Below are 24,092 nucleotides of genomic sequence, written 5' to 3' on the forward strand. Positions count from 1 at the left end.
TGATCAACGCTGTTCACGCGCGAAGCGGAACTCGAGCCGGAAATCGCACGTCGACGAGGCGATCTCGTCGATTTCGGGCTCGATATCTGTCCCCGAGCGATCGAGAACCTAGTTGCACAAGCAGTGAGAATAATCAGAGCAGAGGATCGTGTCTCGTGATCGTGTATTGGCTGCCCAAGGTCATCCCCCACCCACAGTTGAAATTGCAAATTTGGATCAAATTCACGAATCGCGAATAGAAATTTTAGATTCGCTCGTATGCTATGCCCTGCTCAAGTCTTGTTCGTAAATTCGTTTGCACGTCCATTGTAAACGAAAGGTAGTTTACGAAGTAATATAAAATTCTTGCTAATAGTAATATACTATTATTTCATTTGAATTACATTCGAAGGCATTCTTTGCGTGACTGGTTCTTTGATATGGTGGTGGTGTTGGCCTTGAGCAGCCAATTGATTTTGCACCGACCCTGGTTTTCGGTGTAACTAATCGAGACGACTTTTATTCGTCGAAACACGGTTTTCTCGAGCTACTGTGCTTGTTCCTGTAACAAATACCTGAATATTTCTACGCGAGAAGTGAGAAATTGCAGGAATGTAGAACGATCGCCGATAGAGACCTACAAGGGAGTTCACAATCGGGACGAGCTCTTTTTGGATTGGATAGGGTGTAAAGATGCCTGAAACAAATTCTAGAGCAGCTGTTGACAAAGAATTTCTGTTACATCTCCTTGATCTTCCAAACTCACTGCTTGAAAAATGTTTATACTAATAAATCACACTCCCTATGCTATGTATTAAAAAAAATTGAATTAGAAATGGAGGATACTTCGAGTATTCTGACAAAATATTATTCTAGTATTTGCTTATACTCACGATCCCTTTACTCTCGCAATGAAGAAAAATTACAGTAAAAAAAATAAAGAAATAAAAATAGACGTTAAGAGATACACCGAGAGAAAGTTATTACAAAAAAAATATGAATAAAATTAGGCACTGTCGAGTAATATTCTTTGAATCGTTTATACCGATGGTCCCCTAAATTTTGCGTTCGTCTCGATCGTAGGCTCTTCTAACCAACGATCGATCCAATACCAAAGATGTGCGAACAATCGTCGTTGCAAGCTCTACGATAAAGTGCAAAAAGACGAAAGCTCTCTCCGGGCGAGTCAGATGAAACGATAGGGGTTTTTCTGCCCGTCGAATCGCCAGCGAACGCCCGTGGAGGAATTGTGCAACGTTCGTTCCGTTAAATATACCCGCGTGCGCGAAACTCGCGTCGCGATTCTACTTCGATCTAGAAAAAATTAAGAAACGAACTCGTCGATTTTTCCGTCCGGTGCCACTTGATGCGTTTTGTACTTGCTTCTCTGTCTTTGTATTTTTTCTTTGTTTTTTTTCGTTTTTTCTTTTAATCTTAGTTTTCCGTCCTTATCTTTACTTCGCTGCTTTACGTCTAAGTGATCACAAAGGTGTGAAGATAGTCGTGGCTAGTTCCCGTCGTAGTCGTGAGGCGGTTGCGGCGGTGGTGCATGATGATGCATGAGGATGTGTGGCGGCAGTTCGACTGTGGGAACACCCAGGCTGCTTCTCTGCAACACCCAAGATTTACTCCGATCGATAAGATTTCGTTATTTTATCATTCACACGGAACTTTACGATCGAATTTTTATTTTTATCAATTTTCATGACAGTATTGATGGATCCATGTTTTTCTGGTGAAAATAAGACCAAACATGACCTTATTCTTTTTTGTCAGATGATAGAAGCGAGACTATCCCTTATTAAAGCAAACTGATATTCCAATTTTGACAGAGGATTGAAAGTTGATGGTCGAAACGTTTGTACAAATCAATTTTGCGCGATTAACTATAATTCTTAGGAAGAAAAATGATTCTAGTGGTACAGTAGATCAGTCGAGTATTAAATAACATTCAAGACGATAATTTACGTTTTGCGAATGCACTCGATTAACCTATTAACCGAACGGAATGTTTAGCCCGCGTTTTATCGATATCAGGAAACAGGGGAAAATGTCAGCTGTTTACCCATTCTTAATTGAATTTGTGTGCTTTCGGTGCAATAAAGTAGCGATTAACTCGCGGTATTTCGCTAATAACACTCTGATAAACGAAATGAATCGTAGAAACAGACGACGTACACGAGTAGACCTTACATCCAATTAATATTTTCGGTAATGAATTTTTTTCTCGAAAGTGCGTAGGATTTCGGGGGTATGCCTATTCACCCAAAATAATTGTAATTGAGCCCTGCAACTAGAAATAATTATTTCAGAACGATTTGAAATTTTTTAATTTCACCGAAAAATTTTAGCATATACTTGAATTTTTTTCTCGAAAGTGGGTAGGAATTCGGGGGTATGTGTATTCACCCAAAATGATTGTAATTGACCCCCACAACCGAAAATAATTTTTTTAGAACGATTTGAAGCTACTTTTATTCGCGGAAAAATTTCAGTGGAATTGGTCAGATATTGGTCAGACGTATTAGTAAAGAATTTTTATTTCAAAATTGCGTAGGATTTTGGGGATAGGTGTGTTCACCAAAAATGATTGTAATTAACCCCCGCAACTAAAAATAATTTTTCTAGGATGATTTGAAATTTTTTAATTCCGCCGCAATTTTCAGCACATACTTGAATTTTTTTCTCGAAAGTGAGCAGGATTTCGGGGGTATATGTATTCACCAAAAATAATTGCAACTGACCCCTAGTAACTAAAATAATTTTTTCAGAATGATTTGAAATTTTTTCATTGTTTCGTAATTTCGACGTTTAAAAAGGGAGACATTAGAGGGGGTTTGTGGGGAGTGTTTTACCTGGGATCTCATCCCGTTGAGGGGGGTGGCAGTGGGGTTGTCCGGCGGATAGCCGAGCACGTGGGTCGAGCATTTCTCGCAGGCGCGTCGGCGTCGCGACGACGCGTGGCAGCGCAACGCGCGGCACAGTTCCCGCGCCATTTCCGAGCACAGGGACTCCTGCTGCTGCTGTTGCTGCTGCTGTGACGGCTGCTGTTGCTGTTGTTGCTGTTGCACGGACTGAGAGATCCCTTGCAGAGAACCCGAGCAGTCCGGCGTCGATGCTGTAGCTCTCTGAATCGAAATTACCAAAGTGAACGTCCCCCAAAAAACAAATCGAACTTTTGTATTACAATCAAAAGATGTCTCTTTGACACAGAATCGACTAACAGAGACAAATGTATTTCTATACATGACAGACGAAAGAAAATATGATGTTTATTTATAATCAAGAGGAGAACAAATGCATCTACGCAAGGGTTGCAAAATTCCGTTTCCTGCGTCGAGTAAGAAGCAGACAAAAATCGACTGCGTTCCCCGTGAAATTAAAATGATAAAGTCGATGAAGTTTGAAAAAAACGGACCTTGGTTCACGATTGAGCTTCGTGCGTTTACGGTGAGTCGGCATGCTTCAGTGGAGGATGAGCTCATGCTGCGTCGGAAAAAACCCACGGCGGCGGAAATGGAACAAAAGTGACAAAAATTCATGCGATCCTAAAGCTCATGCATCATGCTCCAAACGGTCGTCTGGAAAAAAGTCTTTCTTTTCCGCGTTTACACTGCAAATCGCACGATGATTCGCTAAGCGACAAAGGAAACGAGGCAGGGAAATGCAAGGTGGAATCGAAAATCATTTCCCACTTCCGGTAGCATTATTGATAACGATCAAGACATTTCAGATGATCGACTCGGGTGGAATGTGGTAAAAAATACCACACTGTTCTGAAATATCTGTTCAGTGTCTTCCTCTCGTTGGTTCACAGATGAGTTTGACAGAAAATAATTTATTAGAATACAATAAGATACATTTTAGAACAGTGTGGAATTTCACAATTTATTGATATTACGTTGCGATTGAGTATTGTTAATATTTCTTTTTTATGTTTCACTCACCCGTTCCGCCGGCGTGTTTCTCCTCGAATTGTAACAGAACTCGAAAATCGCGATCAGCACGGCGAACGCTAGCCCGCACATCAAAACGACGAACACTCCGCCTAGAAGACAGCAGAAGACATTCATCCTCAAGCAAACGTAAAAATTCATCGGCCCTGATCTCGTACAGGACTCCGTACACGACAACTATTAATTAACCTGGCAGATTACACGCGACTGCAAAAAAGTAGCACGAGAATTTGAAACAGAGGAGCGTCGAATCGAGAAACATCGCGAGGCAAACTTTCAAATCACAAAGTCACTATTTTCTTATTACTAGAGGGGATCATAGGTTATTTTGTTTCTTTTTTTTATTGAAAATTTGAACAAAAATTGGTGTTTTTACCTATATTGGCAACACCCAAAGAGTTTGCCTTGCTCTCCTTGCCCTTCTCGGTTCTCATGCAAGTGTCGCCGGGACTTTTCCACCATTTATCGTACAGTATTTGGATCTCGCCCTTCTCCTGCAGCTCGAGAATCGCCAGGGATATCTTGTCGCGCCAAGGAGAGCCTAAAAATTGCCAGATCAGTATCGTCAGCTTAATAATTTCAGCCACGATGTCCACGGATACGATTTTCAAAGTTTTACCCATGGGGGTGGCGATCCCGTAGCCCTTGCTATCGAGAAGTCCGCCGATCTGAGTGAGATTGCAATCCCTCTGCACGATGTAATCGAGCATGGTCGACTCCATGAGGAACGCGTAATCGCCTTGGAGCACCCTCTGGATACCCTCCTCGTAGGTGGGCACAAACACAGACGGCTTTTTGTTCTCCATGAACCGCCACATTTTCTTGTACGTCTCGATCATCGAGTCCTTGGTGGAATTCAGATCACGTACGCGTCAGACAAGCTGAAAAATCTCTATCCGTTTACGAAGATAGGCACAATTACCCTGAAGAAGGTCATGGTGCTCCCGCTGTCCAGGGTCCCGTAAGCGATGTCCGTCTGCCCGGCGAGATCCTCCGCGTTCTCGATCGGCGTTATCATCCTCTCGACCGTGAGGAACGCCGCCAGATTCGCCGTGTACGACGAGATGATTATCAGCGTGAAGAACCACCATATTCCGCCCACTATTCTCGTGCTGGTTGCCTGAGAATCGATGAAAACCCATCGATGCAAATGGAGGCGATACAGGACGATTCTAGCGATTATGCTTCTTAACGACGTACGATTTAATTCCAAATAATTTTTCAAACGCGTACTATTTAATTTTGCTTAAATTTCAGTTTTACGAATACCTCGTGAATGTAAACATCTGTTGATCTTAACCCTTTGACGTAAGAATTTATCCTAAATAATTTTTCAAACGCGTACTATTTACTTTTGCTTAAATTTGAGTTTTACGAATACCTTGTGAATGTAAACATCTGTTGATCTTAACCCTTTGAAGTAAGAATTTATCCTAAATAATTTTTCAAACGTGCACTACTTAATTTTATTTGAATTTGATCGTGCAAGGAATGGTTTTAATATAAAAGATGATGAATGAGTAGCCTCATGATCACTTGACATCCAGAACTTGTGACAAGTCAGACTCGTCGTTGTACAAGGAATTAATACACGTGAAACGTTAAGCGTATGATTATTAGACAAAAAGAATAGTCTAATATTTAGTTTGTTATTCTAAGTTTTCGCGAGAATTTGTCCATGCAGAACTCGATGCAGTGTCAAGCTCTCATAGTGATTGCACATTGTTGAAGGGAAAGCAATGTACCTTGGGGTTCAGATCACTGCCCTGTTGCATCAGAGTGCCGATGGTGAACCAGAAGCTGTTGGCCAGCGAGAATTGGTTCTCGACAACCTCGGAGCCCGCATGACAGGGGTACGGATTATTCCATTCGTACGGACTGAATCTAGCTACCACGAACATCGTCACCGAGACCAGGACGTACGCCGCCAGGACGTAAAGCCAAATCTCGATGGCCAGCGGGTTCATGAAAGAGAAGAGGCGAGCTGGGTGACTGGTCGGTACCTGGAATCCAATTTCCACCTAATGAATCCCCCATCTGTTCGACAGTGACGCTGCCAACGTAATTTACAATGGAGAAATCGACTAGCTCGGTTCGATGTATAATGTCTCAATCGCTCTCGGCGGTTTCGGATCTTTCGCGCCATCGATAAGGATGAAAATACCATCACTGTTACTGTTACTATTACTATTACTATTCCTATTACTATTCCTGGCGATCCACGTGACTCAAGGTGCTCGGATTAACCGTGGATTAGGTCCGTTGCATGTCCAGCTTAACCGCAGCTAAAATTAACGAGCCTATTGCCGTTCCCGAAATGGCGTACGTTGGCATTGAACGTGACTGTGCCCCTATCGATTCTGATTTCAATTAAATTCAAGCTCCACGCGTTTACACGGGGCTACCTTCCTCATAACGTTGCTTGTAAATTCTGTCTAACGGGTGAGTTCATTATCAGACGTCCGTGTGTGCACGTTGCCGGGCAAAGTCCACGCGTATCTATAAAGCGTCTATGTATCTACGATGTGTATCTGTATCCACTCTGTTTACACGTATCTGCGACGAGCATGTGTACCTGCGGCGACTATGCCTCTGCGGACAGAGGTTCCCGTACCTTTATTTCTATTATATGCTCTGTAAATTTCCGCCACGCGAAAATGTTTCGATCGTTTTGCTACGAATGATTTTGTTACTAGAATTTTAAAAAAATATTGAACGTCAAATACGATAGGTTTACACCATTATGTAATCATGTGTATGTACCGAGAGGGATGATTTCGTTTCCTACTTGAGTTTGGGGTGGAAATTGTCGGCCGAATACGGAAATTGCTGTAAATAAGGCATCGCGCGATCGGAACGGATGAACGGAGTAACGAACGACCGCGAATCGATCGGAAGTACGCGTCTACCACGGTTGACAAGCCGCTAGGAATCCATCCGCGCGATTCCTGCCCGATTTTCGAGCGGGCGCAGTACATTATCGCGCCGCCTCATTTACGCGCTTGTCGTAAATTCCGCCGTATATCCGATCTTGTCGTTGAAATTCCGCCCGCCCGCAATCTCCACTGTCTGCTAACGGAGATTTACGAGTTTGGATATATTTTTCGTCACGCTTCAACGGTCGCTGGCGGAAGTTTACGATCTCGTTCTTGGGAGTCGTCAAATGGGAGGCGAACCGCGTCGCGGCCAGTCGCGAGATTCGTCGCCGCTTGGAAACAGGGTTAAGGAGTCTCATGTAAATTATAGAAAATTGAACCATTTTTCTTAATTTTTTTGAAGGAAATGTAACATCAGTTTACTTAGCTATCCTTTGGGAATACAAGATAATTTTTGTATTAATTTTTATTAACTTTTAATATTGTTATCACGTCTGCAGTAAACATGTGTTTAAACACTGGCGTAGGTGATTGCAGCTTCTTTCAAGGTTGACTAAATCAAAAAAATCAAAAAGATTTTTATTCGGTAGGTTTACAGTTATCGTCCGTACCAAAATAATTAATTTATATTGCGAATTGACAAAATGGTGAAAGCTTAAAGTAAAAATTGCAAAATTGATACAAAAAATGTTCTACAATTCACAATACTTGACATTTATCTCTGAAAATTTAACAGTACATTCTTAAATATATATACTTTCAAAAAATGAAGCAAAAGAAAAAATTGATATTTTTGACGTCTCACATGAGACTCCCCCCTTAATAACGTAGACACAATTCGAATCATTCCTGTGTTCATTTGAAAATATGAATTTAGGTAAATTAAAAATTTAAGGTTGAGTTTTTGAATGCCTCGATTATTAAAACAGCACGAAATTCGTTCGAGGATGAGTCTTGATTCCACTGCACCCATTTTTGCAACAAGCAGAAACGTAAGACATCGCGTCTGCTTTTTCTTTGCTACGCAAAATATTCCCCCACTGCGTCTACGTAGACGCAACAGCTTGTAATATCGCGACAAGTGCTTCGATGCAAATGCGACAGGTGCAGAGTATACCGCAGGACGATCGATTACGATATCGAATAATTAAAGGACACTTCGGGCAACGACAGCGACGCTGATTGCAATTATGCGGTCGCGTTACATTAATTAAAGTAACCGTAGCCCGACGTCGATCGCGCGCCCCCAATATCGAAACGATCCTCGTTCCTCGAATGGACAAAGAGTACCGAAACGAAACAGTTTCAAACTCGAAACTTTTATTCGTTATTAAAAATAATTTGAAAAAGGCAAATAGTACTGGTATTTTTTAAAATAACATCGATGGCGATTGGAATGTTGAGAAATCAGAATTTATCGACGATTGTTAGTTTGGGGTAGTCGTTCAGTGGTTGGACAAAATTCTTGGAAATTAACGAGTAGTTCGTTGGATTGGCCCCGTCATTACTCGAACGCAATTCCAGAAGCTAGGTAAAAAGGTCGAGGCAGAAACGCGTAAAGCGTAAGAGGAAGAGGAACGAGGGAAAAGTGGAACTGGCACGGTCGTCTCGTAAATTTGGCCAAGCGAAACGCCCGATTGAGTTTTCCATCGATACCCGGGGCAAATAGAAGGCGGGACGTGAAAACGAGGCTGAGTCCGACGGAGGCACGATCGTCTAGAAAATTTTATTTAGGGTCTGGTTCTCGACTGCTCGCCTCCTTTCGACTTCTCCTCATTATTGCCGTCGTTATCGTTCCGGCGTCGCGTGTTCTTGCGCGACGACATTGTTCCATCGACTGTCGCGAACGTGAGACCCTGTCAGCGATGCATTTCGCGGAAATCGAAGCTTTTCATCCGATAAACCAGCAATGCTCGACCATTTTCTACGTGCCAACTACTGGTTCTCAGTCGTGTGCTCGAGAAAAAATTACAACCTTTTTTCAACGTTTATTATATAGGCGAATAGCAATAAATATCAAAATTAAAAATATTATCCATGCCGTTCGTGTCTTGGAACAGTCAAACGTATTAAAAATAGTTAAGATTTACACGCGTACAGTTCCGAAATTGCTAGTGTTTTATTAATAACTGAGCCACTGTTAGAAGAGGTAAACCTTCCTCTTTGAAATGGTTTTTGGTTTTTGTCGATCGGACTTTTCGTTCTCGAGATATCGTAATTTATGTCAAGAGGTAATTTTTCAATTTCCACTATCTCTCTGTCCGGCTTGCGTACAATAGTCTATTACCACGTATTAAAACTAGTAAAACTTTAGACGCGTGCAGTTCCGAAATTGCTAGTGTTTTATTAATAACTGAGCCACTGTTAGAAGAGGTAAACCTTCCTCTTTGAAATGGTTTTTGGTTTTTGTCGATCGGACTTTTCGTTCTCGAGATATCGCAATTTATGTAAAGGGGTAATTTTTTTAATTCGACTATCTCTGTCTCCGTCTGACGCGTCGCGCTGGACCTCTCTTTCTCGCACGTGACTCGCGACCGAGTGACCTAGTTTCTCCGAGTCACGTGCCGGTCAACGACCTTGACAAGGCCGTAGTAAGAATGTAAACAAACGCTTCGGACCCTTATATCTCCCGAACTAGCCACCGCATCGACTTGAAATTAAAATCGCTATATCTCCGGAACTAATAAAGCTATCGACTTGTTTGAACGCTCGTTTTAAAGGGCATTCCATCCCCTATCCAATGACTACATCAACTATTATTATTTATGCTATCTTCTATGTTTATTTTTAAATTTAATTTGACTCTTATGCACCCAAAGATGTTTTAACAATTCCTATTGATTATACTACTCGTGTGTGACAACACTGGATTATAAATTGTTTATTTGATAGAAAATGAATCTAAATGTGTATACTTTTTCGTAAATAATTGTTTTCTATGGAACTAACTACAGTATCAACTTGAAACAAACATCTCAAAGGGCGCCTCATTTTCTTTTTCATTAATATACAAACTATTATAATTTATACCGTTTTCTATGTGTATTGTGAAAACTAGTTATTCAATTACTATAATTAACGTTGTCTTCCATGTTTATTTTGACGATACACAGATGCATGTAAGACTAAATTTATGACCACCTAACATTCGTTCTATAAAATTTGATTTGATTCTTGTATACAAGGTGCTAACTAACGTAATAATATTTCCTGTCGACAGGCTCACAATAATTTATATAAATAAGTTGTGTTTTAAGAAAAAATGTGTGACATAAAAAAGAAAGATATGTCACGAATAAATTTCGAAAAAGATTGGTCATTTGACCGGTCATGGTAGGATTGGATATACATGAAGTTTCGGTGGGTTTAGTGTTAAGAGTTTCAGGAAAATCCTCTTTACGAACTGCATTTGGGGATGTCGGTTTAAATATTGACTCAAATCCCTCGAAGAGCCTGGCTATAATAATGAAAGGAGTTAGAGTGGAGAAGATAGGGGGAATGAGGAAACATAACATAAAATGTATCGTATTATGTATACTTGGTGAAAATTCTTTCGGAATTTTCTACCGACATCAACTTCTCTTTTAAACAAAGTTACACAATATATTTTTATTTGTTGCAATCTTCTAAAGTTTCTGAACATGGAATTTGAAATACTCGTAATTTCAATTTGATTACCTTCCCATTAGTTAGAATCGAACGAAAGACCACATTATTTTTTACCAAATATTGCCCGTGGTTATTCAAGGGGGATAAATTTAATACTCGAATTACTCGAAACTTCTACTCGAGTTCGAAACGCCGCGTAGGAAGTAAAACGTGGCGTGAAATTGAAATTATGAGTCTCGAAAACAGGACGGGGTGGCAATTTCGAACAGGGCTGGATTATGGGGGTGTTTTATTTGGCCCGACCAATCTCTTAAGCGCGCGCTCGAGCTCTTATCCTTTCACCCAGGATAATTGCCTGGCGATTAGGTAAATCCCCGCGCTCCGACGCGAACCAGGCAATATTTTCGCTGTTTTTCATTCTTACCTTGAAGAGGATCGAGATGCCGAGGTTCATGAACGGCTTGGTGAAGTCGATCACGCTCTCGCGGGCGTAATTGATGGTCATCGAGCCGACCGCCAGGTCCGCTTTCTGCGAATAGAGACGGATTGGTTCGATCAGTCGACGGGAACGTTGAAATTATTGCAGCTGGAGAGGCTGAGTTCGATGCAGTGTGGTGCGATTTAAGTGTGCGCGTGTCTGTGAACGCTATCACGGGCAGATACGTGGATCTACGTGGTGGAAGAGGAGCTATGGTGCGTCGAGAGTACTGTTCGGAGCTGAGGAGTATTGTCCCACGAGCCATCGTGGGCTTAAGAACAAGAATAGCATGACTATTTATTCTGGAATACCATAGAAAAGTTTGCAGTGCAGAATCTCCATTAAAAAAAAAAAAAAAAAAAAAATACGGATTTAAGATAATTTAGAAGTAAGTACGATCCTTTGCAGCTCTCAGTAGCTGAATTATGGTTGGCGGAGGGCGTAGATCAAGGTTTCTGACCGCAATTCGTGAACGTGTGACGATAGTTATTGCTGTTGCACGAAATAGCGTTTCCTACCTGTTTCTTTCTTCGCATTCCTTCGCATGCTTGTACTCAGCTTGAATATCGAGAACAGTGACAGTATATTTATTCTATTCGAGCTAATATACTGATTACTATCAGAAGGCGCAGGACTCAAGATTTTTGCATAAGCATTGCTAGATTTAACACGCTATCTTAAATATTTATTCTACTTCTATGCTAAGGTAGACCTCGCAGACAGAATAACGACGAATCAGATTCTAAAAGGATTGCGATCTATCGCTCGATCGGTTTCTTAATTAATGCCTTATCCAAGGCTTCTATCGAGAGATCTCCTCCTTTCTAAGCAATAAGAAACTAACGTTATGATATTGTTTCTAAGTCTACAACCGTCTGGAGAACAGAATAACTATCGAACTTCTAAAATTCTAACGTCAACCGTTTCTATTCTTCAAAATCCGAATGTTATTCGTGATTTAGTCCAGTTTTGCGTAAACCCTCCCAAGAAATTTCGTTAAATCTCTGCTAGATCTCTCTTTAAAATTCGAGGGGGTTTGACTTTTTGATGATTTGGACGTCGTTAAGGACTCTTCGCCAGATTCACGTTCTGGTCAGTCGAGTGGCACGAGGACGTTAAAAATTTGGCTCGAAATGCTTCTCGGTGAAGAATACGAGACGGGACAGGCCTCTTTTCCAGCGTTTGGAGAAGCACTTGCTATACCATTGCACCGGTGCCAGGCTAGACAGATTTATTTCGCTGCTTGGAAATCGTACTCGTGGCCACCGCCGATAAAGAGGACCGAAAGAAGTCGTTCAGCCTTTCGTTTAGAATTTCTCCACGTTTCTCCTTTCATCCAACCTACTCCACCATTGATAGAAATTTATATGGACAGTATAAAACCCTATGAACGAGGCAGAAGTATGGCCAAACGGTCGAAGATCGCTTTCGAGCAACAGTATTATTACCATCACCGATTGCTCCTATTATATCATCAGAAGCGCAGGTTTTTCGATTAAAAATGAGTGTAATAGCAATTTTCCACGTTATGGAATGAAACGGAATAGTTCTTCTGAGTCGATTTGTCTTAAACTTCGAATCGTCTCGTTTAATATTATTTATAAATTGAACGAAGTTGTACGGCGGGATCGAGAGTGGTTCAATCTCCGATGTGGGGATCAAATTCATCTCCAGGAAAACGAGTTTCGTACCGACACACTGCCAGGTATTTACGTGAAAACTGCTTCTTATCTTTCGAGGATTTAGTTCGCTTCGAGGAAACTTTCTTTCAACGTCTCGTGACTTCTTGGCATGTATGTAAATTGAAAAGTAAAGCTTGTTGGGAACACCGTCGAAAGGAAATTAACCGAGTTAGATTTGATCGTTAGAGTCCCGCTCGTCGACGAAATTCAGCTATCGATCGAGGCTGCATAATTATAGAAAACACTTTGCAAAAGTGTCGTTTGCTTGTTCGCCGTATTCGGATGCTTGATTGTAGGAGTGTTCGCCGCAATGTCTAATCAAAATTTACGCCTCGTTAAACCGGGCTGTCGGCCCGTACCGTCGTCGCCCCGCCACCATCAATAAATGCCATAACACTTCATTCATCTCGATGCAACGTACTCAGCGCGGCGCGAATTCGCGCTCACGGTAATTTCCCGTTGATTTACAACTGCCTCCCGGCTCGATCTCCGACGATAATCGAGTAATTTGTTGCTCGTACTTTCGGTCGACGACAGCTCGACAACGCGAAGAGTTGTCGATAGCATTCGCGTATGGATCACCTACTAACTCAACGTGGACGTCGCCCCAAGACGTACGGTCGATCGCGAAAACGATAGATCCAACGATGACACATATTTTCAGACAAGTTCAAAAATTATTTTAAGCCTGGCGACAAAACGAATTTATTATCGTATCGTTCACTCTCAAAGCTCTGAAAGAAATAGCGTGCATGGGTCTGAACGGACCCGGTGTCAAATTTTTAGATAATTATTCAATTTCTAGGGAGGCGTATTTTTATTAAGATTCTTCTTTATTTATGTATCAAATTCTCAGTCATCGAATCTTGGATCAATCCTTATCTTGCGCCGGTGTTGGATAAATTTACGCATATTTCATAAGGCTGTCCATTAATCACGAGGCTCGCGTAAATTATACGCCTATCTATTTCCATTAGAGAACGAAAGGAATGGTAAAGTAGTCGAGATATTTGGTCTGGAGTTCTCTTCCTTCTTTATTACGGGAAATTGTACTGGTTAAGTCGCGTTTCCCCGTTCGCGAGGTCGCTACGATGCGAGAATTATTAATGATCATCCCCGCGAAATTAATAACGCGGTCGCCGCGATACAGCGCAGCGACCGCTTTGTAACAGCTGTCGTCCAAAGCGAAGAAAAAGTCTCGAATACCGGGTGATGAATTATTCTTCGTTTCGGTTCTTTAATACGTTTCGAGGGTTAATTATTGGCCCCGGAAAATACTGCTCGTTTCGTGCATTTATTAATCGCGATCACCGACCGTCGTCGAGATTAATAATTCAAAAAACGAAAATACTGGTTGGGGAGTGATTTTTGGCTCTTTAAAATTCGAAATTGCAATTTCGTTTCATTGTTGGGCGACGCGTGCAAGTATTTCGAAAGGCACGTATTTCGTAAACACGCGGAAATTATTGCCACGTCGATAGACCGAGACAGCGATTTTAATTATTCCGCGGATACAGATTTCGATAAACACGCCTGGCGCTCATACATAATGTATACCGCGGAAAAGTACACTGTTCGACTTTCGGCCGGGCAGAATACTAATCCAGCGCGCAGAATTTATGGCGAAAGTAGCTTCGGAACATAGACACACCCACTACGGAGTCGCGCGTCGTGGTTTCGTTCACCATGATGAATTCATCCCCGTACGAGCGTCATGTGTGATTTAATATCGCCTGGCATACTTTCCAGAAAAGCTCTGTGCGTTTCATTACACGCGTTCGAACGTTATCGAAATCCCTTATTCAAATTACATTCGTATCCAATGCATTTTCAATTACAATTACTTTAGTGTTTGTTATTTCTGTTCTAAGCCACAGATTCTCGATATCGTCGGTTTGAACTATTATTGCAAGCGTTCGCCAGTTATTAATAGCAGATGGAAAATGTATTTTGCTTAAGAAACGACCGATGTCTGCTGAATTTAAGTTTGACACAGTTCTGAAGTAAGAGTGGATCTCGGATCGTGAATCTGCATCGCAAAGCCAACAAAATGGTAGCGATGAACGCGCAGTAGTCGGGGTAAATCTATTTCCACCGTCGGACGAGGACGTAAATCTACTTCGCAACGAACGTGTTAAGCCTAGAAAGGATACGGGTGTATTAGGGAACCCCATTAAATTACAAATGCTTCGGTAATTTTGTTATTGGAATATTGGTAACCCTAGCATTCAAATTATACGCGTCGGTGATGTTAGAGAAAAAAGGGAATTTCGATCGTTGTAGTCCTTCGTCCTCATTAATGTATAAAACAATTTTATAACGAGGACTGCAATTTTTTCAAAATAGAAGAGTAGAATCGAACTGTAGCATAACAAGCATAACGATGGCCAACTTATGGTCTAGCGAGCAAAAGGCAATAACGATGGTAATCTGCGCATATTTCCATAAAACTATTTATTTTTCTAACGAGCACCGGTATGTCATCAAATATTGGGAAATTTGTAGTGTACGTACATAGAACTAACATTACAGACGTCACAAATAAAAAGGCTTCGTTGCAGAAAACATATATTGAACACTATTTGTTCGAAATTAAATGCAATCTATTTATCTGTGATCCCATAAATAAACTAGAATTTATTAGTAAGAGAGTCTAGGTATGTTCCAAAATGAAGAAACGTTTTCCCGAATTTCCTTGAAACGTAAAATCGATACGAGAGCACTCCAATTGCCGACTGATCCTACGTTTAATATTTCTATCGCGGTTTATAGGTTTCCCTGAGCGGCACCGAAGGTTCGATTAGGCGGTAATAACGCTAATTTACTAACACCATTAGAGTATTTCGATCCCGACTGTATGGGATGTGCGACGTAAGCCTGCACTTAATCAATCGGCCGTGTGCGTATTAGCTGCTACGTGGAACGTGGCTGACAGCTAAAGCTACGCGAATCACGGCTGGTTTCGCGCCTCCCGGTTAGGAGAACAACGCATCACGCGTTTCCACGTGCTCCAGTTGCGCAACGGAGTCCTGATTTGCATTGCAAAGCCGCCTAGAATCTCTCGTAACGCCCGTGTCTTCGTTATCGGTGCCGGGAACTTGCACTTGGGAATGCGAATCTCGAAGCAGCGGTAGTTCAACCGACTGTACACGATAATTCCTGCACCTCCTCCTACGATAGTTGCACGATATTTTATACCCAATTCTTATACTCTAGAAGTCTCTCTTGACTCGACCGTATGGCCAATAAAAAATAGCGGAATTCTAAATCCTAAACCAACCGTTTTCACCTGCCAACAGAGCTAATCTTCCTGAATATTTCTCTTTTTTCGTTAAAATAAAGAGGTCCTTTCTCGCGTTTTTAGTCTCGTGATTTCGCAATCGAATCTATACTTTTTGTAATTTCATCGAGAAGACTACCAAGACGTACAATTAATCCTTTCTACTTTAAAGGGAATTTCTCAGAGTCCTCGTAATGTAGCTATCGTTCCCGTTTAATGCACGATTCCGTTTCAAAATGGCGGGTCTGAGGGCGGGGGAATTGTCGATCCTGGGTGCTCCATTGCAGGAAACTCGGTAACCCAGAATTCCTGGAGCTCGTCTCGTCGTCGATCGTGGGAGACTGCTCGGGTTAGCTGTTTAGACTACCAAAGTGTCCCGGGGTATACTTACAGACCGACGTGTAACGCTTTATCTACGCCACGGGGTCGAGATCGCGACGAGTACACGGTTTGCGAGGTTGCGGCATGTAAATAGAGACGAGTCGACGAACACGGACGCTTTCGAGTGCATACTCACCTTGTCCATCAGCTGGCGGACTATTCCGTTCCACTCTCCGGTCTCGTAATCGTAAACGCCGTATTTGCCATCGGGCACGAGCTCGATCCTGTAGGTGAAGCCCACCATGTGAGCTATCTTCTTGAGCAGATCGATGCAGAAGCCCTCGTAACGTGCGTTCCCGCTGAAATTCCCTCTGCTCTTCAGCATTACGTACGGCTGCTCCTACGGGGACCATAAAAAGGAGCTACTACCTTTCGTCCTCTTGTTCCTCTTCTTTCCGCTAGCTCCGACTATCTTTTCGTTTCCTGTTCCCGCTGTGAAACCCGTTTTGTTCCCTTCTATCGTTGTCTACTCTCTCATAATACGTCTTCTCGCATTCTACCTTTCTCTCCCCCTCCTCTCTGTTCCCCCTTCCGTACGTTGTATTTTTATCTACTACACCGCGTTATATCACCGCGCTCTTATTCTTCCTACGTTTCACCTCGCGTTTTTGCTGCTTCGAATTCCCCGCGTTTCTTCCTCCACTGACCCTTTGTTCTAAAAGTATCCTTCGACCCTTGTTAGGATGCTATTCTTCACTGGATTTTACGCTCCCTCTTTGCCCCGGCAATGTCTCGTATAAAACTAATGATCTCTCTTGGGTGATTCTACAGGGATGAGGTTTCCTTTTTTTCAAAAACCTTTATTACTCGTTACGAATTATAAACGCAATATCTGTTAAACACCGTTTTGATTCGGTTAGCGACTTATCGGACGAAGTAGTTCAGGCTAGAAGCCGAGAACATTGGAGACGTGCCCGCACATTAAGCCTTCAGGATCCCGGAGAATTGCAAATTGATCGTCGACGTCGACAGGCCCTGTTAAACACGCTAAGTTATAGGGAACGTCCACGGTGCCAGAAAGAGGAACAGAGAGAAGTCGCGTCGAGTACGACGATTAATAATTCTCCCCGATTGGCGAGACCCTCGAATACTGGCGATATCGTCGATTGACTTTGGACAAGATTAACGGCCGGCGATTAATAAAGCGTCTCGATAATCGACCTACGACCGTTACTGATAAAATAACTTCGCTGTTGCTTCCAACGAGTTCGATCGATCGCAATTTTCCCGTTAATCGCTCGTCGAACGTACATACGCGGATCAAGCATGCAAGCGTCACGGAATTTTCGACTTTGATGGCTATCCTCGCGATAATCAGACACTATCCGTAACGATCTCTCAACGATTCACGTAAATACAGAATTCTTGTAGACTGTAAATCTTCTCGTAACACAATTTTTTCTAACTAAGAACACTGTAGTTTGAAAAGTAATCGAACATTGTGACGCATACAGGGCGTCGAAACAGAATATTTAGAGACTTCGAGAGCATTCGCGAAATTCAGAGATTATTTTTCAAATAAAAGTAAAAATCAGATGCAGCCTGGCGAACACAGTGGTCGTAAAACATTTCAGCCAAGCTGCGATAATTTTTCTCCCGTTGCGAAACATACAGGGTCGTACGTTATCGTCCAAACACCATGGCCGTTTCTTTCGTACGGTTTTAATTTATCCAGACTGGTGAAACACGGAGAGTTTTGAAATTACAGAGAGACATTACATGGTATGCGAGCTCTCGAAGTCGGTGTTCGTTTTTCTCTCTCGACACCCTGTTACCGTGTTATTTAATTGCATGCTTAAACCGAGGAAGAAGGGTACAAAGGAGACGGTCGTCGGTTTGGTCGTCTCCCGATCGGCGTTCCTATAATCCGTGCTCGATTTATGGGCTTTGTTACGCGGCGGGCCGACGCTCGCTGACAATTAACGCGCGGCTACCGTGATTTACCTTCGACTCCACGACTCGCGCGGCCGATGATCGATCGTGTCGGAAGGTGACGGGCTTAGGCGCGCCGTTTCCAAGTTTTACCCCCGGTCCCGGAAACTTCGAAAGGAAAGCAATATCTGAATTCTCTGACCGCGTTATATATTTATTTTACGCGGGGAATCGATTCAAACTTCATCCCAGGCTCCGACCTCCGCGAAAAGCAGATTTATAAAATACAAAATCGAATGATAGAAATCGTTTTCACTCGCACAGAATATTTCCTTTATCTTGGACGTGTATTCTCGTCTGGTTCAAATTTGAAATAATGGAAAAATTCTACTAGTATAAAGGTGGTAGAAAAATTCGACATTTTTGGCTTCTTTGTAATAAAATTATTCGTACGTTTTATGTGGGGACCTGAACTTCGAAGGGGATGAGTTTGAATCGCTTCTGGCGAAATAGAAAAATATAAAGTAGTTTGAGAGACTAAGAGTTGCTTTTCTTCGAACAGTTTTACAAATTCACAGGGCGAAGGGTGTTCTTTATAAATTCCATGAAAAGTGTAGTCAGTTCCAGGTACTCTCCCCGGTGTGAAGGTGTCTTGTGAACGAAGGTGCGGTCAATCTCTAGTTTACTGGTTGAACACGTTTCTAACTGGCAATTTAGCGGTGTCTCGCTGCTGAGAGGTGAGTTCGGTCGGGATCGTGTGAGATTACGCTTTGAACGGTGGCTGGGAAAATTATTTAGTTCGAGCCGTACGTGTCGCAATGTAACTTTAACCCTCAATTGGCGGGCCGAGATAGCGGACCGTGGTAAAGCCTGCGAATCTGATTGGATTTCACCGGGAGCTTGGCAATTTGCACACTTTATCCACGGCCCGCGAAGCACGAAGTACGATACGATCGTTTATTTATGAGAACCGTCGACGATCTTCGATTTTTATGAAATTTAGCGCAACGAACAACGTTGGAATTGAAAAAGAGACACTCGAGCGTCGTCTCTACAGATTTATTTTCAAAATAAAGTTCTCGCTGGGTCTGAAATAAAATCCGCCAGGCAGCCTTATCGACGAGTCTTGGATGAAACGCGGAAAACCTTTCTGTTCCTTCCTGTTTCTGTCCGCCCCCATTTTCCTGGCTCGTCCCACATGTTGATGAGATCGACACCTGAGGGACACGGATCAGAAAACGGAGCAGAAATCTCGAAATGGAGAACGACGTCGTCGATACTCTCGCGTCGAGGTAACTTTGGAATAGATTTCACTCTGTATAATATTTCTCAACGCTCCATCCGTGCGCCAAGATTCGTAAAAATCAACGACCGTCGATCGGACGATGTTTAGAATATTTTATCCGTACATTCGATCGAGGGTTAAAGCGGAAATTGTCCGTGCAGAGACTTTCAGACACTCTCTACTATCTGAGCTACGATCTCCACCCGTTTCTCATTACATCGAATCGGGTACTAAGAGTGCACAGTACATTAGAACATTAAATTGCACAGTGTAAAAATCCTCTATGTTAACCTACTAACATAAGGTGCGTTCGTGTTCAAGGCTATAAATAAGTATAAAATGATTTGCTAACGATCGTACATACAGGCTGTTCGCCTACAGGTGGGCGATCCTTTAAGGGCTATTCTACGTGCAGAGAATAAAAGTTTTCTTCACAGGAAAAGATTACACTCAACATTTTTCAAACAAATAAAATTTTTATCAGACTTTAAGACGAGAAGATAAAATTTATTTATCTTAGGCACGAAGAATTACCGCTCAAAGCTTTCGACGCCTGTGGTTGTTAAACACAGTTCTGTACGTACGATATAATTGTATCAAAGGATAACGAGTAAATAAATCTAATGAAACGAGACTAAAGAAATCAGCAAAGGGGTGTAACAAGTTTCTATAGTTACCTACGGAGACCATGTGTATCAGTGTTTTATGTAAGATCGGCAAGGGTGAACCAAGTAAGATGAGAAAAATTAAACAAACCAAATCATACATGTCGCATGAGTTCTCTGACGATGCCGTTCCACTCCCCGGTTTCCGGGTCTTTCGCGCCGTACTTCCTGTCCGGTACCAGCTCCAATCGGTAAGAGAAGCCGACCTCCCTCGCCACCGCCTCCAGAAGGTCCACGCAAAAACCGTAAAACCGCGCGTTCCCCGTGTAGTTTTTTTCGTAGTGCATCATCACGTACGGAATTTCCTGTGCGTAAACACGGGGCCCATGCAAAGAACGGAACACGCTGTCAGATCTGTACGATTCACGATCGACTACACTCGATCCTCCCAAATTTGTCGACTTTTCGTTCGTATGGTTCTTCGTTGCTCGAAGGGATTCGTAATTCCCCGATTTTCACTATTTTACTCCAGCCTTTTATTTCTAATCCTTCGTTTTTCAACCTACCAGGGTAACGTCTTGTTACGAACCATTCACAAAATATAATTCCTCGCTGAAACTGTCATTTTACCAAATTGGTAATAGGGATTAAAATGAAGGTTTGATTGAGTCAAGTGTGAGTTAGTTTTGGGTACGTTTGTGTTATAAATGTCTCGTTTCAGCGTTAAAATGAAGCTCAAGAACAAAACTGAAGTCGAATAGTCAAAACGGTGGGAAGTTACTGAACCGTGGAATTAAGGCGGAGGCTTTTTACGATGGGAGGAACGCACGCCGTTTGGATCGTTCGCTTCAGCGCTCCCCAAACTAATTTCCGTGGAGTACTTAACGTCTAGAAAATGGAAGAATCGACTTGGGAGATCTCCTGCTAAACTTCATGTTTATTCAACTGGCCGGTATAACGGATACCGGACATAAAGTACGAGATTCCGTACCATTGGTAGATGCAATCGCTGTTTATTACTTTACGACGTAGACCGGAAATGTTCTTCTTCGATCTGGTGCTTCAGTCTCGAATCTGCGTATCGGGCCGAGGCGTCTTACAAGATAAGCGCACAACCACTCCCACTCTGATTCCAAACTACCGTTTGCGAGTAGATTACTGGTTGCTTCGTGCAAAATACTTGGCGTGTTACATCGGAAAATTTCAAAGACACCAATTTACGTTCCTTGCAAGACGTACTACGAACATTAATCTCGAATTTTCAATGGACTTCAAGAAATAGTAGAAAACGAAATATGTGACTGATGTCACAGAGTACTGCAAAGTGTATGATTGTACTCGTATCTTTAAAATTACAGACTGGTTGCTTTTAATATTTTATACGTAGCAATAGTAGCCTGCTAGTCTACGAAAGGACGATGAAATCGGAGGTGGAGATGATTCGTGTGTCCGAGATTACTGGTTCCCTTTGATACGCTTCGCAGTCATCGAGGCTGGTTCTTCAATTTTTGATCAGCGACCGAATCCGGCACCGTATCGTCAGTGTCGAGGTTTCGTTAAATTTTTCCCCGCCGTTGCTTCGCCTTTACGCGCGTTTCGCCGTTAAAGCTGACTTTGATCGAGCTCGATCGGGCTCGACGGTTCGGTTGGAAGAGAATTAATGCATAAAACGCGACGCCTTTCGGCGATTACGTTCATATATATCGATGATTCCGCGTCGACGGAAGAAATACGCGGCTCTAGGCGAAATATCCATAACGCTTGTCATGCTCGATAAGAGACTCACCAGTATCGTAATGACGAGAAGAGTGACGTTCGCGGATCCTGGCTCGAAGAAGGTCGCTGTGTCCGTCACGTTGACGCCCACGCCTGGACGCCACTCGCCGACCTGGTGATCCAATTATTACGATCCGTAAAAGTTTTAGATTTCCTCTATTCGCTAGTACTCTGCTTCGAACGATGGTAAAACATTTTGGCTTTTAATGTAACAACACTTTAAAATTGAAGGGAATGATATGGAACAATTAGATATGTATTATTTGAATGTGTCGTCAAGATTTCGATCGGTAGTGGGTGTTACGGGGGCGGAGTTAAGAATTCTGACGAATAGGACCCGCATTCCTTGCAGGGGAAATGTCTCGATTCGCTACGGTACGCGTTTGTATAGAAAGGACCTTATAAAGCCATTGGGGGGGTTAAGTTTCTTTCGTTTTCGGTAACCTATGGACGTACCTTGACGAGCGAGTGTTGCTTCAGCTTCAGCAGGTCCAGCTTGAATTGAATTCTGCGGCCTTCTTTGAACTCTATGGGCCCGGAAATGCCTTTCATCTCGACCTGAAAGGACACAAAGAGAGTCAATGCTCCATTACCTCCGGCGATAAGAGCAATTTTGCCGCGTAAATAAAGCAACAAACTTTGACCAATAGCTAGTACACTTTAAAAAACTCGATCTACAGGACCATATTAAAATTTTGAATCGACTGAATTAGAAAAAGATCATCGCCCATAATTTCTTAATATTATTACTCTTTCAAAAATAAAATAATATTTTCAAACATTTCGGAACACTTCGAGGAACCATAAAAAAAGCAAACCGTTAAAACCGTCGCCGCCTTAAAACAAATCGATGTTCGATAACATTGATACCGAACGGACCGCATTTATCTTCAATTTGCAATTTTAAAAATCACACTGCGATATTTAGCCAAGAAATAAGGTAATTCGCAAAAATGTCGAAAGTAGATGGAGGAAGACTCGAAATTGATTTAATTCGTCGGGAATAAAAATGCTTCCACGTTTTACGACGTTCGTCCGAACAGAGTAAATAGCGAACGTTTTAAAAGTTTCCCCGGGAGAGGATCTCGAGGGTTCAAGTTTTGCAGTATCTTCGCGGGAGCAATATCCCCGAATCGTCGTTCATCGGTCGCGCGGGATCATAATGCGCCCCGATCGCGATCAGGGGATCCCGGAGGCGCGTTAAAAATTTCACCGCTTAAAAAGTCGTTACGCGTGTCGGCTCTGCCGGCGCGAAAAGTCCGCGCGGAAAGTCGGCCAACGTTGATCCGCGATTTTCTACATTCTCGCGAAAATATTTTGCGAACGTGCACACCACCGTCGAAGCTCTCGGGGAAGGACCTTACGGGGTCGTGGCTCGGACTCCTCGAGGATCGTGGGACGCATAAATTTCAGAAACACGTCGAGGAGCTCCGCCCTCCCTCCGCCACGACTCTTTAATCTCTTCCGCGTCGTCGTTTTTCTTATCGCGGTGCCACTGGCCGCGATGCAAATGCGCAATTATGATTCAACGATCGTGAAAAGATTTTTTTCGAACTTGCGCCGCGAGGATTGGACGACGTTCTCTCGTTTTTTCTCCCCGCGCCGGAATTTCGCTGGAAAGTGGCTTCTTGATCGTAAATCTTCCGGCCAGCGGGCGGGAATTAGTTTGGCTAATACGCTTATTGAGATGAAATTATTAACACGGTGCTGGATTAGCGATCTTTAACGTGGAAAGTATACATAACTTGAACTCCTATTTTGTTTATAGGAGTTTAATAACAGAGTATATTTCACGAAACGAAATCAATTTTAGCAATTTATCGGTATACGAGGCGAACGCGTCTGACCATTATTTGGTATTTCTACTTGCGTCGATGTTCGTCGATATTTTATTAATAATAATGAGTATTAAATAATAAGGTTGACATTTTTGTGTACGTGCCTCCTTGTTTGACTGAATTTATATTAATAATTCTGCCGGGGTACGCGATTTGACGAACGTGACCGACAATTATTAGGTATTTCTACTTGTATCTAGTATCGAGTATTTATTGAATAGTAAAGGATCAAATTGAGAAATTCATTGTAGTCGATGATTAGTTAACAATTTTTAAACATGAACATCAAAGATTTAAAACATTTCATTCAGATTCTTGTGCATTAAAGTTAGCGATATGCTGGGATAAGCAGAATTTCTACATTCTCAGCAAGTATCACGGTATAGTTAATGTTTCCGTTAAGCACATTGTATACAGATACTAAATTCAACGTATATCTGTGGTCTCTCGAGAGTGGAAAGCACGTTGTGCGCAG

At 42.4% G+C, this 24,092-nt stretch overlaps 1 protein-coding gene across 1 annotated transcript in view; it reads right to left on the minus strand.

Annotated features, from left to right (window-relative positions):
• Positions 1–1,344: 1,344 nt before the first annotated feature.
• Positions 1,345–24,092, minus strand: part of LOC122405499 (glutamate receptor ionotropic, kainate 2-like) — a 130,739-nt gene continuing 107,991 nt past the window's right edge. The window contains exons 9-20 of the mRNA XM_043410301.1: positions 22,236–22,337; positions 21,790–21,891; positions 20,165–20,368; positions 16,378–16,581; positions 10,845–10,949; positions 5,681–5,938; positions 4,858–5,055; positions 4,555–4,780; positions 4,312–4,476; positions 3,927–4,027; positions 2,835–3,107; positions 1,345–1,588 (exon numbers count right to left, since the gene is read on the minus strand). Coding sequence (XP_043266236.1) covers positions 1,487–1,588; positions 2,835–3,107; positions 3,927–4,027; positions 4,312–4,476; positions 4,555–4,780; positions 4,858–5,055; positions 5,681–5,938; positions 10,845–10,949; positions 16,378–16,581; positions 20,165–20,368; positions 21,790–21,891; positions 22,236–22,337 — 2,040 coding nt within the window. The 3' untranslated portion in view covers positions 1,345–1,486. The remainder of the gene's footprint in view (positions 1,589–2,834; positions 3,108–3,926; positions 4,028–4,311; positions 4,477–4,554; positions 4,781–4,857; positions 5,056–5,680; positions 5,939–10,844; positions 10,950–16,377; positions 16,582–20,164; positions 20,369–21,789; positions 21,892–22,235; positions 22,338–24,092) is intronic.

Source organism: Colletes gigas, unplaced genomic scaffold (assembly GCF_013123115.1).
Source record: "Colletes gigas isolate AHSC1104 unplaced genomic scaffold, ASM1312311v1 Colletes_gigas_Sc00001, whole genome shotgun sequence".
Taxonomy (NCBI): domain Eukaryota; kingdom Metazoa; phylum Arthropoda; class Insecta; order Hymenoptera; family Colletidae; genus Colletes; species Colletes gigas.